Source organism: Trichosurus vulpecula, chromosome 4, assembly GCF_011100635.1.
Source record: "Trichosurus vulpecula isolate mTriVul1 chromosome 4, mTriVul1.pri, whole genome shotgun sequence".
NCBI lineage: Eukaryota > Metazoa > Chordata > Mammalia > Diprotodontia > Phalangeridae > Trichosurus > Trichosurus vulpecula.
The window spans coordinates 19,561,096-19,577,561 of NC_050576.1; the positions used below are offsets into that span (position 1 = coordinate 19,561,096).

Consider the following 16,466-nt stretch of genomic DNA (forward strand, 5'->3'; position numbering starts at 1 on the left):
TTAGTCATCACAGATACTGTGTGTCTGTAATCATGTATAATGTTCCCTGGTTCTCCCTTCACTGAGCATCAGATCATACAGGCCTTTCCAGGTTATTATAAAGTCCATCTGTTCCCCATTTCTCATAGCCCAATAGTATTCCATTATATTGATATACCACAATTTATTTACCCATTCCCCAATTGATACACATCCCTTTGATTTCCAATTCTTTGCTACCACAAAAAGAGCTGCTATAAATATTTTTGTACATACTAGTCCATTTCCAACTTCTATGATGTCTTGGGATGCAGCCCTATAAGTGGTATTGCTGGGTCAAAGGATATGTTCATCTTCATAGCCCTTTGGGCATAGTTCCAAATTACTCTCCAGAATGGCTAGATCAGTTCACAACTCTACCAACAATGTAACAGTGTTCCAATTTTCCCACATCCTCTCCAGCATTTATGATTTTCCTGTTTTGTCATGTTGGCCAATCTGACAGGAGAGATGTGGTACCTTAGAGTTGTTTTGATTTGCATTTCTCTAATCAATAGTGATTTAGAGCATTTTTTCATGTAACTGTAGATATCTTTAATTTCTTCCTCTGAAAACTGCCTGTTCATATCCTTTGACCATTTCTCAATTGGGGAATGACTCATATTCCAATAAATTTGGCTCAGTTCCCTGTAAATTTTAGAGATGAGGGCTTTATCAGACACACTGGTTGTAAAGATTCTTTCCCAATTTTCTGCTTCCCTCCTAATCTTTGTTGCATTGGCTTTGTTTGTACCAAAAAAAACCTTTTCAATTTAACATAATCAAAATTACCCATTTTGCATTTTTAACTCTCTATCTATTGTTTGGTCATGAAGTCTTCTCTTCTCCATAGATCTGACAGGTAAACTATTCCTTGCTTTCCCAAATTGCTTATAGTATCAGCCTTTATACCTAGATCATGTACCCATTTGCCTTTATTTTGGTATATGGTATAAGATATTGATCTACGCCCAGTTTCTGCCATGCTATTTTCCAGTTTTTCCACCAGTTTTTGTGAAATGGTGAATTCTTAGCCCAGAAGCTGGATTCTTTGGGCTTATCAAAGAGTAGATTGCTGTAGTCATTGAGTACTGCATCTTGTCTACCTAACCTATTCCACTGATCCACCACTCTGTTTCTTAGCCAGTACCAAGTAGTTTTGATGGCTGCTGCTTTATAATACAGTTTAATATCTGGTATGGCTAGACCATCTTCCCTAGAATTTCTTTTCATTAATTTCCTTGATATTCTGGACCTTTTGTTCTTCCCAATAAATTTTGTTATTATTTTATCCAGCTCTATAAAATAATTTTTGGTGGTTTGATTGGTATGGCATTCTCCCCTCCTTGTCTCACATCATCTAAATGCCTTCTATCTCTCCTGTCTCCTTCAATCCTATCTCACGTGAAGAGATGACTCATACCCTTGCCAAGGACAACTCTGCTAGATGCACAAATGATCCCTTTCCAGTACATTTTATTTAGCAGATTGTCATCTCTATCTTTCCTGCTCCCTCATTTTTTCTCCAATCACACCCTGTCAATTGGTTGCTTCCTTACTGCCTGCAACATACCCATTTCTCCCCTACCCTTAAAAAAAGGAAAAGAAAAACAAATAATTTGATCCATCCCCTGTAATTATAGTCCCACATTGTTTCTCCTCTTTGTGGTTAAACTCCTTGAGAAAGTCAACTATAAGAGGTACATCACCTTCCCTTCATCTCACTCTTCTTATTTCTCTAGTCTGTCTTCCAATTTTATCATTCAATTGAAACCAGTCCTCTTATCTATCATACCACTCAGTGTCCTTTGCTGGATCTTAGTCCAGGTCACACATATAATTATTCCAAAAGACTCTGTCCAGGGCCTTCTTCTTTTCTCCCTCTATACTATTTCACTTGGAGATTTCATCCACTTCTGTGGATTCAATTATCATCCCTATGCTACTAATTCTCAAGTCTATTTATCCAGTCCTAAGCTCTCTGCTGACCTCCAATCTCTCATCTCCAACTACCTATTACATTAAAATGCATGTCCTAGAGACATGTTAAACTTGATATGTACAAAGCAGAACTCATTCTTTCCCCCATGAACCCTCATACCTTTCCTATTACTATAGAGGGTAATATGATCCTCCCAGTGCCTCAGTCTCAAAATCTAAGAGTCATCATCAACCCCTAATTAACTCTTAAATACACCCATTTAATCTGTTGTTAAGTCCTGCTTATTTCCCTTTTGAAATATCCTTTGAATATTTCCTCTTCTCTGAAACTATTCCCACCAACTTCTCACACCAGTACTATTGCTGGTCTGCCTGTCTCAAGTGTTTCCCCATTCTAATCCATCCTCCATTCAATCATCATTGAGTGATTTCCCCCACTCAATAAACTCCAATGTCACACTATCACCTCCAGCATAAAATACAAAATCCTCTCTTTGGCATTCCATGCCCTTTATAAGCTACCTCCCTCTGATATTCCCAGTCTCTTTATACCTTAGGCCCTGAAACCTATTCTTTGATTCATTGCCACTTTCCTCTTGGCTGTCTCACCAATAAGACCCTCCATCTCTTGGCTTTAGGCATTTTCTCTGGCTGTTCCCTTATTCCTAGAAAGCTTTCTCTCCTTATCTTTGCCTGATGGCTTTCCTAGCATCCTTCAATTGCTACATGAAAGCCCACCTGATGAGAAAAGACTTTTTCAACCTCCTTTAATCTTAGTGCCTCCCTCTGTGATTATTTATCCTGCATGTATCTTGTTTGCAAGTTTCTCCATCATTAGATTGTGAACTCCTTGAGGGCTGGGACTGTCTTTTGCCTTTCTCTGTCTTCTCAGTGTTTAGTATGGTCCCAAACATACAGTAGGTGCTTAACAAATGCTTGTTGATTTGACTTGAAATACATTGTTTCTCTCTACATAGTTCATCACAAATGCTTTGTCAGGGATAACCTTACACAGGGAACCAATTTATCTTTCTTTGAAAATCACGAGCTTGTCCTTCAGAAACTGCTTTCTACATCTGGTTGACCTCGAGTCAGGGATCATTGGACAATAAATATAAACAAATATAATATACATAAATAAATTTAAAGATCTTAGAGACAGTCTAGTCAAACCCGATCATTTTAGATATAGGGAAACCAAAGCCCCAAATGGTTCAGTGACCTGCCCATGGACACTCAAAGGGTGAGGGGTAAAGCTGAAATTTTAATCCAGGTCTTCTCTCTTTAGCTCTGCTTTGCTTTCAATGGTACCACATTCCAGAATGTCTTCCCAACAATACAAATATCCTTATTTGTCAAGTCTCCACCATACTATGTTACAGGGGTTGGCACCTTTGGTGAAGTGCCAAACCAAACTCCATCCAGCTACAGATGTGGCTATGGTTCTCCCACATGATTAGAGAAAACTGGATGAGTGTGGAAAAAAGTCCTGAGTTCCAATCCAACTATATTTTTGACTCTGAGCAAGTCACTTATATTCAGTCTGTCTCATTTTAATCTATAAAACTGGGATAATAATCTCACTGTCCTCCTGGCATTGCTGTGAAGATTAAATGGCATAATATTTATAAAATGCTTTGCAAACTTTAAAGCACTCTATATAAGCAAGCTATTATTTGGTTCCCAAAAATTCTACCTTTTCTTCCCAGGTAAAATACAAGCTGAGATTGACCAGGTGATTGGCCAATCAAGGCAGCCCACCATGGCTGATAAGGAGAATATGCCCTACACTAATGCAGCCATTCATGAGGTTCAGAGAATGGGTAATATTGTTCCTTTCAATGTGCCCAGGGTGGCCACAGTTGATACCACAGTGGGTGGATACCACGTGCCAAAGGTAAACTGCTTTTTTTTTTATTTTCCATGAGCGTGAAGAGGCTCTATTACTTCCATATACCTGGGGGATGGGATAGAAGAAAGTGAAACAATTGTACACAGATATAGCAATATTGTGCAATCACCCACAATAGACTTAGCTTTTCTAGCAAGGTAATGCTCTAAAACAATTCCAAAAGACTCATGATGGAAAATGCTATCCACATCCAGAGAGAGAATTATGGAGCATGACTGCAGATCAAAGCAGCCTATTTTCCCTTTTATCTTTCCTGTGGTTTTTCTTTTTTGTTCTAATTCTTCTTTCACGACACGATAAATGTGGAAATGGCTAAAACTTTTGTCTTAGCCAGTACCAAGTAGTTTTGAAGATTGCGGCTTTATAATACAATTTAAGATCTGATATGGCTAGGCCACTTTCTCTAGAATCTCTTTTCATTAATTCCCATGATATTCTGGACTTTTTCTTCTTCTAGATGAATTTTGATATTATTTTTTCTAGCTCTACAAAATAATTTATTAGTAGTTTGATTGTTATGGCACTGAATAAGTAAATTGATTTTGGTAGAATTGTCATTTTTATTACATTAGCTTGGCCTACCCATGAGCATCTGATGTTTTTCCAATTATTTAGCTCTGACTTTATTTGTGTGAAATGTTTTGTAATTATGTTCACATAGTTCCTGGGTTTGTTTTGGAAGGTAGACTCCCCAAAATTTGATAATGTCTATGGTAACTTTGAGTGGAAACCCTCTTAAATAAAACTAAGAGATGGTTTTATGAAAAAAAATAAAATTGATAATCCTTTGGTTAATTTGATTAACAAAAAAGAAAGAAAACCAAATTACCAGTATCAAAAATAAAAAGGGTGATTTCACCACCAATGAAGAGGAAATTAAAACAATAATTAGGAATTATTTTGCTCAACTGTATGCCCATAAATTTGACAATCTTAATGAAATGGATGAATATTTACAAAAATATAAATTGCCCAGGTTAACAGAAGAGGAAGTAAAATACTTAAATAACCCCATCTCAGAAAAAGAAATTGAACAAGCCATCAATGAATTCCCTAGGAAGAAATTTCCAGGGCCAGATGGATTTGCAAGCAAATTCTATCAAATGTTTAAAGAACAATTAATTCCAATACCACATAGACTATTTGGGAAAATAGGTGAAGAAGGCATCCTACCAAATTCTTTTCATGATACAAATATGGTATTGATATCTAAACTGGGAAGAACAAAAACAGAGAAAGAAAATTATAGAACAATCTCCCTAATGAATATAGATTCAAAAATTTTAAATAAAATATTAGCCAAAAGATTACAGCAACTTATCATGAAAATAATACATTTTGATCAGGGAGGACAGCTCCTTCTAAAACAGGCCATCTAAACACACCCAGGTGGGTCCATATAGTAAGATACAAGGAAGTTCGAGGTTCCAAACCAACAAGGCCCAGTGAATGCTGACCTGGAACTGGAGTAAGGAAGATCTGGAATCAAATCCATCCTCAGATGCTTGCTATGTAACTGGGCAAGTCACTTCAACTGTCAGCCTCCATTTCCTCATCTGTAAAACATGAAGGCTTCTAGCCATAAATCTATAATCCCATATTTTAACCAACCTGTATCAAAGATTTTAATTGGCCTCCCTTATCTCCAGTCCCATTAGTCTTATATGGTATCTGACATTTCTAACCATCATTTCTTATAGGACTTATGAAGGAATATACTAATTTTAAGTACATTCCTATCTGGGAAGCTTACTCATTTACTGCCTAATTGATAAGTAGGCATTAGGTAGGATCACATCCCAGATGGTGTGACACCAATTGGAAAAAATCACCTAGTTCTGTTGGGTATCAACCTTGCCCCAAAGTGGCAGTTTATAATAAGGCAGTTTGGGCTCATCTGCCCCTTTTGACAATACCTCGGGGACCTTCAGTGATTCTACCTTTCCATGTCTTAGGTTACTCATCTGTAAAATGAGAGGGATGGACAAGATGACCTTCAAGATCCTTTCCAATCCTAAATTTATGACTCTCTAAGGCCAGAGTTCTTAACTTGGGGTCCATGAACGCATTTTTTTTTAATTTTGTTTTATTTAGATTGTGATGGCTACATTTCCATATATTGGTTTCTTCTATAATCATATTTTTTTTATTTGATGCATTTTAAAACATGACTGAGAAGGGGTACAAAGACTTTGCCAGCATTTCAAACATGTTGGGAGCCCCTGCTCTAAGATGACTTGAATTTTACAACAGGCTTGCCTAATCTATGTGGCTTTGGCTGATTCTTTGCTGCCTCCCCCAGCACTTAATTCTCTCTTCTGTAAAATGGGAGGATGGGCCAGATCTCTTCTGCCTCCAAGTTCCTTGCATTCAGTGCTTTTCTCTTTTTTTCCAGGGTACCATAGTGATGACCAACTTGACTGCCTTGCACCGTGACCCCAAAGAGTGGGCTACCCCAGAAACTTTCAACCCAGAACATTTTTTGGAGAATGGACAATTTAAGAAGAGAGAGGACTTTCTTCCTTTCTCAACAGGTGAGCCACACTCAGTAGGGAGGGGACTTTAAGCCAAGGGGCACCAACCTTTTTAACATGAAGAAACTTTGCAAATTCCACTTCCTGAAACCCACAATCATATGCAGGTGCAAATACTAGTAACATTCATTGACTGGGAAAATACATCACAACAAAATTTAAAATAGCAGACCTTTAGATAGCTTTTTAAAGTCTACAAGGCAGATAACTTCCATTTGGAATTTCACAGCCACCCCATGAGGTAAGTAGCACAGCTGTCCATTTTACAGATGAAGAAACTAAATCTCAGGGAGTTTAAGTGATCTACACACAGTCACACAGTTTTGAAGTTTCTCAGATGAAATCACCCCCAAGTCACTCCACTCCATGCACTATGTCTTCTAGATGCCAGGTGAGAAGGACTCAGCACATATATTTGTGTTTTATTCACCATGACAGCACCTGCAACCATTTAAAAATAAAATCTATAAGCTAGTCTGCAAGGAGCTTGGCAGATGTCTGACCCTGAACTATCTAAGGAGACAATGAAGGCTGGTTTGTATTCTTTAGACAACAGCTATGTGGTTGAAGTGAGGAAAGTTTGACCCTCAGGTCCAGTGTTTCCTGATAGTTTTGGAGGGCCTTTGCAATGACTCCAGAATTCCCCCAGGCCTAGCCAGCACCCACCACCTCTGGTACTCTCCCCATGGGTATTTTTGGGTGACCTTGCTTAAACTTCTGGGGCCTCAGTTTCCTCATCTATAAAATGAGGGGATTGGACTAAAGGGCCAATATGGTTCCTTCCAGCTGTGAAGCCTTGACCCAAGAATCTCAAGAATTGAAAGCCAGAGGATCCGAATTGTAATTATGCTTTTTCTTAGTTGTGTGATTTGGAGTGACTCAGACTCTCTCTGTGCCTGTTTTTATTCATCTATAATAAGTGAGGGAGTTGGAGTAGTTGGAGTAGTACCCTCAAATCTGTGATATTCTGATCCTAAGAAATACAAACGAATTTCAGCAAGAAACAATCACTTAGAAATGGAGGCAGCCTCTGAGCTGAGCCTTGAAAGAAGCTGGGGGTTCAAACAGGCAGAAGGGAGGACAAGGTGCTGAACAGTTTGGGGAAGCAGCCTGTGGACAGTGATGGAGATGGGAACAACAATGTCCTAACAATCTTAGTGGCCTCATTCTTGGAGGTTTACATGGTCGCTTGAGGATATCATTTGGGTGAGTCCTTCCTTCAGGGGTTGGACTAGATGACTCCTGAGGCATCAGATCCTGTTTATTTCCTTCACTTGCAAACTTACATTTATAAAAATTTATTCTATACATTATAAAAATATTAAAAATAATTTTAAAATTAATAAATGTCATAAATTTATTTAATAACAAATAAAAATTTAAAGTTTAATAGATTTAAATTCTTTAAAAATATTAAAATATCATTAGATTTCATTAAAAAGAATATATATGTAATATATAGAGTACTTCACATTTTCCAAAGTGTTATCATCCCCATGGGGGATCTCATCATCTTCTCATCACCTCTCACCTGGAACTTTGCAGGAAGCTCCTAAGTCATCTCCTTGCTTCAATTCACTCCCCAAACCAATCCATCATCCACCCAGCTGCCACAGTGATTTTCCTATAGCGTAGGTCTGACCATATTACCCCCTGCCCTCACTCCCACTCCACAAGTTCTGAGGCCTCCCTTTTGCCTCTAGGATCATATGCAAACTGCCCTGGTATTGAATGCTCTTTGTAACCTTACCTTATCTTGCCTTTCCCCTCCACTGTTTACTCTTCCTGGCCTAGGTGATATTCTGCCCACACCCCACTCTTATCTTTTAACTCCATGCCTTGGCACTGGCCATTTCCCAGGTCTGACATTCCCTCCTTCCTCACTTCCATTTCCTGAGATCTCTGGCTGCCTTCACGATCCAGGTCCTATGCCACCTTCTCCATAAGGCTCTCCCTGGTCCTTCTATTCTTTGTGTATCTCATGTCTATCAGTTTATGAATATGGTATTCTCTTTCTCATTAGAATGTAAGCTCCTTAAGGGCGAGAATCATTTTTGGTTCTTTTATCTCTAACACTTCACTTAGAGTCTGGCATATAGAGAGTGATTAACAGAAACCTAGGCAGCTAGGTGGTACAACGGGTAGAGTTCTGGTCTCGGAGGCAGGGACACCTAAGTTCAAATCTGGCCTCAGACACATTAGCTGAAGAAGTCTTTTAACCTCTGTTTGCTTGAATTTCCCCTTCTATAAAGTGGGGATAATGATACCACCAAACTTTCAAGGTTGTTTTTGAGATTAAATCAGATTTTATATATATATATATCTCCCTACATCCCTCCCTCCCCTATTCCTAAAATGGTAGGCGATTTGATATAGGTTTCGAATGTGCTATCATGAAAACATTTCCATATTTCTCACAATTGTGAAAGAAAAAAACATATCAAAGGTGAAAACATGAAAAAGAATAAAGCAAGCAAGAAAAGTATGCTTCTGCATTGAGTCCATCAGTTCTTTATCTGGATGCAGAAAGCATTTTCCTTCTTGAGTTCTTTGTACTAGTCTTAGAACATTGTGTGACTGAGAAGAGCAGAATCATTCATAGCTGATTTTCACACAGTGTTGCTGATGCTGTGTACAATATTTTTCTGGGTCCACTCATTTCACATTATATCAATTCATGAAAATATTTCCAGGATTTTTCTGAATTCTTCCTGTTCATCATTTCTTATTGCCAAGGAGTATTCCATTGCATTCACATACCAAAATGCTTCTTCATCCATTCCCCAACTGATAGGCATTTGCTCAATTACCAATATTTTGCCACTATGAAAAGGATTATTACAAATATTTTTTGCACGTGTGTGTCGTTTTCCTATTTTTATGATCACTTTGGGATACAGTTCTAGTAGTGGCATTACTGGGTCAAAGAGTATGTACAGTTTGGTTACCCTCTGGACATAGTTGAAAATTCCTCTCCAGAGTGGTTGAGTCAGTTCATAACTTCACTGACAGTGCATTAGTGTCCTAATTTTCCCATATCTTCTCCCACATTTATCATTTCCTTTTCGTTGTCATATTAGCCAATCTACGAGGTGTGAGGTGGTATGTCAGAGTTGTTTTGATTTGCATGTTTCTAATCAAAAGTGATTTAGAGCACTTCTTTATGTGCCTGCATATAGCTTTGATTTCATGTGAATATTGTTCATATCTTCTGATCATTCATCAATTGGAAAATGACTTGTATTCTTATCAATTTGACTTAGTTCTCTACATATTTGAGCAATGAGGTCTTTATCAGAGACACTTGCTGTAAAGATTGTTTCCTAGCTTCTGCTTTCCTTCTAAACTTGGTTGCATTGGCTTTGTTTGTGTGAAAGCTTTTTAATTTAATATAATCAAAAATTATCTATTTTACATTTCATAATGCTCTCTATCTCTTGCTTGATCATGAACCTGTAATTCCCTTAACTCCTACTTTAAAAATGTGGATGCTATACCACTTGGCGCATTTAGGTTTAATATTGATATTCTTCATTGTCTATGGTTTCTTTTAGCAAGATGTAGTTTCTTTGCTTCTCTCTTTTAATTAGGTATATTTTTCTTCTCTTTGTATGAGATGATTGCTACCCTTGCTTTTTTTTTCTTTAACTTCAGCTAAAGATAATAGATTCTGCTCTAGCCCCTTGCCTTTACTCTATGTGTTTCTCTCTGCTGCAAGACTGTTTCTTGAAGCAATTTATTGTAATATTCTGTTTCTGATCCACTCTGCTATCTGCTTCCATTTTATGGGAGAGTTCATGCCATTCACATTCACAGATATGATTGCCAGCTGTGAATTTCCCTCCATCCTATTTTTCCACCTGTTTGTCCTCTCTTGCTCCCATCTACCACCTCCCATGGACCTCTCTTCTGTCAGTCTCCCCCCTACCCCACTTTACTTAATCTCTTCCTTCCTACTTTCATGTTGGGTAACATAGATTTCTATCTTCAACTGATTTTGTATGTTGTTCTATTTTTCAGCCATCACCTGCCCTCCCATCTTTTCCTCCACTCTCATGTTTTTCATGCCTTTTTGTGTGAAATAATTTACCCCCTTCTACCTCTCCATTCCTTCTTCAACAAGTATACTCCTTTCTCATCCATTTATTATTTTTATACTATTCCCTCAATTTCACTCTATACCTGTACCCTCTGTCTATGTATATTCCAGCTATACTTTTACTAACAACATTTTTAAGAATTACAAATTTCATCTTCCTATGAAGATATGCTTCATTGAATTCCTTATGTTTTCTTTTCCTTTTTTTTACCTTTTTTAGCCTTCTTTTGAGTCTTGATATTTTAGATCAAATATTTGCTTCAATTCTGGTTTTCTCCTGATGAAAGATTGACATTCTTCTATTTCATAGAATAACCATTTTCCCCTGGAAGTATTATGCTTAATTTTGCCAGGTAGGTCATTCTTGGTTCTAGTCCTAACTCCTTTGTCTTCTGGAATGTCATGTTCCATGACTTCTGCAGGTGCTAAATCCAGGGTAATCCTGATTGTGCCCCCCCATATTTGAATTATTTCTTTCTGGCCACTTGCAATACTTTTTCCTTGGCCTGATAGTTCTCAAATTTAGCTATAACATTCCTTGGAGTTTTATTTTAGGACCTCCTTCATGAGGTGATCAGTGTGTTCTTTCAGTGCTTATCTTGCTCTCTGGTTCCAGGTTATCAGGGCAGTTTTCCTTGATAATTTCTTGAAAGATGCTGTCCAGATCCTCCTATTGATTATGACTTTCATGTACTCCAATGATTCTGACATTGTCTCTCCTGGATCAATTTTTCAGCTCACTTGTTTTTCTAATGAGGTAATTTACAATTCTTTTTCATTCTTTTTTGAATTTTTTGATGGAATCTTGATATCTCATAGAGTCATTAGCTTTCACTTGCCCAATTCTAACTTTTTAGGAGTTGTTTTCCTCAGTTAGGTTTTGTACTATGTGGCCAATTCTATTTTAATTGTTTTCTTTTTCCCATGCTGTTTACTCTTTTTTTTTTCATAATTCTCTTGCATCACTCTCATTTCTTTTCCCATTTTTTTCCTTCCCTTTTATGGTTTTTAAGCTTCTTTTTGAGCTCTTGCATAAGTTCTTTCTGGGCTTGAGATCACTTTCCATTTTTCTTTGGTGTTTGTCCATAGGTGTTTTGACATTGTTGTCCTCTTCTGAGTTTGTGTCTTGGTCTTCCCTGATACCATAATCATTTTTTGTGGTCAGATTCTTTGTTGTTGGTTTTTTCTCATCTTTTTTGGCCTTTTTCTTTTCTTTTAATTTCAATCACTGCTCCAAGGGTGGAAGGGGCACTGTCTCAAGCTTCTAAGGCCAACCTGTTTACCAGGTGCTGCACTGATGTTGCTCTGAGGTCCATGGGGGTCCCTCATTTCTGGTCCTGTGCTGAGGGGGTGGGGTGGAGGTGGGTGACACTGCTGGAGACCATAAGGGTCTGTCAGCTTACCTTGTGCTGAGTTGGGGTCCTAGTAGTGCTCCTCTCGAGAATGACATGAAGACAGTGGGGTGTTTTGCATTTCCCTGGGGCTACACTAAAGCATATGGAGTTTTGGCTGTTAGAGGATGCTTGTTTGCCCAGGTTGACAATGAACCCTGTGGTCAAGGCCAGCCAACTTTTAAAGTGTTTTATAAATGTTAGCTATTACTATTATTAAGGGTTTGTTGAATGAATGAATTAGTTAATGACTCACCTGGATGTGATAAAGCTTGTACTAGAGTAGTTTTCAAACCTGAAATCACTGGAGATAAGTCATGTATTGTTATGCTGGAAGATTTTGCATCTCTTATTGAAAGGGGGAGGGGAAGACATGATCCTATCACTTCACTTCCCTAAGGCTCAGTTTCCACACCTGTAAAATGAGAAAACTGAACTAGAAGGTTTTCTGAGGTTCCTTTGAGCTCTCAATCTCTGATCCTCTGATCCTCCTGGTTCTAAGACATGCCCTCCATCCATTTGGATTGAGTCTACATCAACTCTTTTCTTTCATATGTCAAAAGGAAGGTAGAAGGAGGGGAGCTACTTGCCTGACATTTCTCAGGGAAAGAATAACAGACTAAACGCTGCCGCCTTAGGGATATTGAAAAGTCATGGGATCATTAGGTTACCCTATCACTTGTTTCCCTGATACTAAACAGCTGATTTGGCCAGCTTTTGTCATGGTACTGAAGGGATTGGCACACAGCCTTAGTCTCCTGGACTGGCACCTTATCTCATAAGAAATAATGTGAGATTCCTGAGAGTGACTCCTAGGAGAAAGGGGTGAGGACAGCTCCTTCACACGTTTGGAAATGGTAACCAGGTGTGTATTTAACATCCAGACATAACCAATGCTGGCTAATGGAGTCTGTTCAGTTCTGTCTCTTTCTTAAACTTCCTCCTTCAGGAGAAACTATAGCTTCAAGTTAAGTTTGTTCTGAGATAATGCCACTTGCTGCCCCTCATAGTCTTTTCTTTTGATAATACCTCTTAGAGAAACATTAGCAGTTTCTCGGTGTCCTCAAATCTTAGAGAGCTACTTTGAACTCTAAGAGCTTGTGGCTTGCCAGATATCCCAAAGGTAATGAATGTCAGAGGTCAAGCAGGGTTTTCTGAATCCAAGATGAGAGATTTTTTCCATGATGCAGATGAGAGCAGATTGATACTGTACGACTAACAAAGGCCTGACATCCATTATCCCATTCAGCCTTCACAATACCCCAGTGAAGTAAATATCAATATTGTTTGCATTTGATAGAGAATAAAAATATTAATTGTAGTAGTAGAAACAGCAGCAGCAGCATCAGTAATGGTAGTGATGACGAAAGCTATGGTGGTGGTGATGATGATGATAACTAGCATTCATATAGTCCTTTAAGGTTTGTAAAATCCTTTACATCTTTACCCTGTTAGCTAGGTGCTATGATTATCCCCATCTTACACATCAGGAAACTGAAGCTGAAAACAGTTAGGTGACTTTTCCAGGGTCACACGGCTTCGAAGTATCAAAGTTAGAATTTGAACCGAGGTCTTCCTAACTCTACCTCCAACACTCTCTCCACTCCTCCTGGCTTAAATTCAAAAAAGAGACCTATTTTTCCTAAGGCTATGCAAAAGTAGAATCTTAGATCTAGAGCTAGAAGGTCTCTTGGGAGCCACACCATCCAAATCCATTGTTTCACAGATGAGTAAACTCTGGCCTACTCAGGTTAAATGACTGTTCAATGCCACATGGATGAGGAGTATGCAAAGTGCAATCTATCAACTAGACCAGAACCAGCCTCTAACCTGGGAATGGCCAGAGACAAGCTGAGCACGCTAGAAAAAAGAGAGTCAGGACACAAACAAAAGTTCAATTAATTTAAAAGTGAGGAAAACAGTTGCAAGCAGAAGTCCCCCTTCCTAAAAGGGAGGGCTTAACATTGCTGGGGCAAAAACAGATCTTATGTACTTTAAGCACACACACACACACACACACACACAAATGGGCTGGACCATGGCACAATCATTCTTAGGTCTTGAGTAGCAGTTCCCACAACAGGCTCAGGAGTGGACGATGCAGGCATTCTTCTAGGTACAGTTTTGAAGTTGATTGTGTGAAGTCTTAAAGGTCATTGAGTTTGTGACTATCTAGTGGGGCACAGAACCAGTGTTAGCATGGTGGGAATAGGACTTTAGTACCTGGTTTCATTCACTTTGAAGAACAGGGATTGTGAGCATGTCAAGAGATGTGATCGATAGCTTTAGGCTTCAACACATTGGATCTCAGGTTCCTGGGAAATAGAGGGAACCCCAACAAATCCAATCAAGTGTTGATTACTATGAAAATTGTAAGTCCCTTAGGGAACACATTGTTCTAGTCAAAGCAATACAAATAGCCAGAGGGTGAGATCATCTAGAGCACAAAGGATTACTGTTGTGTCAAGTTCAGGGCACAATGTGTTTTCTGGGCCCTAGCTCTGGAAAACAGCATTTCTCTTAATATCTTCACAAATCTGAAAGCAAGTCCTCTATCTGCAGATGCAGTATTTCAATTGTACTATGTCTCTGAGGTTAGCAGCAGCATGGTGTGATAGATATAGTGCCTGACACAGAGCAAGGAAGACTTGGGTTAAAATTCTACCTCTACTTTTATTAGGGTTTTGACTGTGGACAAGCCCTAAGTAGCCTTAAGGTTTATCCCAGTGCTAGGATGCAGACCCAGGCCCTGGGGACATCTTACCTGAACCCCTGCTTGTGCCAAGCATTAGTGGATTCACTGCTTTTTTTTTATCTCTTTGCCTTTCAGGGAAGAGGGTCTGCCTGGGAGAACAGCTGGCTCGGACTGAGCTCTTCCTTTTCTTCACTTGCCTGCTTCAGAAATTCACATTCCAGGCTCCCCCAAACACCCAGCTGAGCTCAGAATCCGAAATTCGAGCAACCAGCGCTCCTGTCTCTTACAAAATCTGTGCCCTTCCTCGAGGGATGTAGGCCAGGCTAGGCCTGTAGGGTGGTCTTCTGAGGGGGGAGGGGAAGGACTTTGACCCATCCTCATCCTCCAAGGGGTCACCTACTTCACCCTTTGGTGTTTAGGTGTGGAAAGGGAGAGAAGTCAAGTGGGAGAGAAAAGGAGAAAGAGGCAAAGGGAGGTTATTTGTCACCCAATTTAAACCTTCTCACTCAGAAAAAGGATGGGTATTAATCCCACCAAAAGGAAAGCACAAAAGAGTCCTTACTGGACTTAGATTCCAAGAATCTGGGCTCAAATCCCAACCCTGCCACTTACAAGCTGTATAACATTGGGCATGTGAAACCTCTGCCTCATTATCTCCATCTAAAATGAGGAGGAACAGGATCTCTAAGGTCCCCTACAACTCCAAATCTAAAACTTTTTGATACTATAAACACAGAACCAATGCTTTTCCTCTCCTGCCTCAAACAGTGTGGCTAGAAAGGCTTTTTTGTTAGTTTGGTTACTTTTTGGTCTGCTGCTCTTGTAATTCATACACTGGGTGGGATTTTGGGGGAAGGTTCAGAGAGTTTGTGTGAGTTATAGGGGGCACCCACAGGCTGATGAAGATGATCCTTAGAGATCTTTATAGATTGTAAACTCCTAGTGGGCAGAGAATGTTTTGTTTTTGTCTTTGGATCTACAGCATCCAGCTGAATGTCCAGAATGGAGAAGGAGCCCAATATATTCTTGCTGATTATTGCATCTCTAAATCACTCACTTTCATGTTGATTACTCCCCTTGATTTTCACAGTGTGACTTTCATCAGCTGGTGACCTGGCTTCCTCATTCCTATTAAAAACCTTGTTATAGAGGATAATTCATAATCAGTTCACTATTAATTACAGTGACATGGGGCTAAGAATGCCCTCATTTTGAGAACTGCTGATCTGTTAGGTTCCCTATTCCTGTAAAGGTTCCCTGTACTTCTTAGAGATGGTTTTATAAGGTACATTTTCATGCTGATGATGGACAATCTTGGAATAGCCCAGCCAATCAGAAAATGCAAATGCCATGTGAATCAATGTGACCAATGTTCCTCATTTATTGTTTATGTTCTCCTTTCTAATGTTCCTCAATTATACCTATAAGATACTCTGGGACTTCATAATAGGGTCCTTGTACCAAATGAGGTTGCCATAGGGTTATTTTACTGGCAAATTGCTAGCCATTACTAATAAAGTAATCACATTTGGAACTCTTTTGTTTCAGTTTCTCTGATTTGCAGATTTTAATCATGACCACATTAACTCTCTAAGGTGAGTAGAGGTAGGGCCAGTTTACAGATGGGGATATAAAAAAGGAGTTTACTAAATCAAAAGCTGAAAATTGAAAAAAAAAAACCTGGGAAAAGGATGGTGTTAACAATTTCTGCCAGTCTTTATTTTTTTCAATTTTCCTTAACATTTTTTATCTAAAGTTTCATTCCAAATTCTACCCCTCCCTCCCATCCATCCTCCCTGAGATGGTAAGCAATAAGATATAGGTTATGAATGGGTAATTATGTAAAACATTCCACATTAGTCATCTTGTACAAGAA

At 38.9% G+C, this 16,466-nt stretch overlaps 1 protein-coding gene across 1 annotated transcript in view; it reads left to right on the plus strand.

Moving 5' to 3' along the window:
- The window catches only part of LOC118846466 (cytochrome P450 2J2-like), a 41,749-nt gene extending 25,625 nt beyond the window's left edge, over positions 1-16,124 (plus strand). Inside the window, exons 7-9 of the mRNA XM_036755028.1 lie at positions 3,669-3,856; positions 6,267-6,405; positions 14,726-16,124. Of these exons, the coding sequence (XP_036610923.1) occupies positions 3,669-3,856; positions 6,267-6,405; positions 14,726-14,907 (509 nt within the window). The 3' untranslated portion in view covers positions 14,908-16,124. The remainder of the gene's footprint in view (positions 1-3,668; positions 3,857-6,266; positions 6,406-14,725) is intronic.
- Positions 16,125-16,466: the final 342 nt, after the last annotated feature.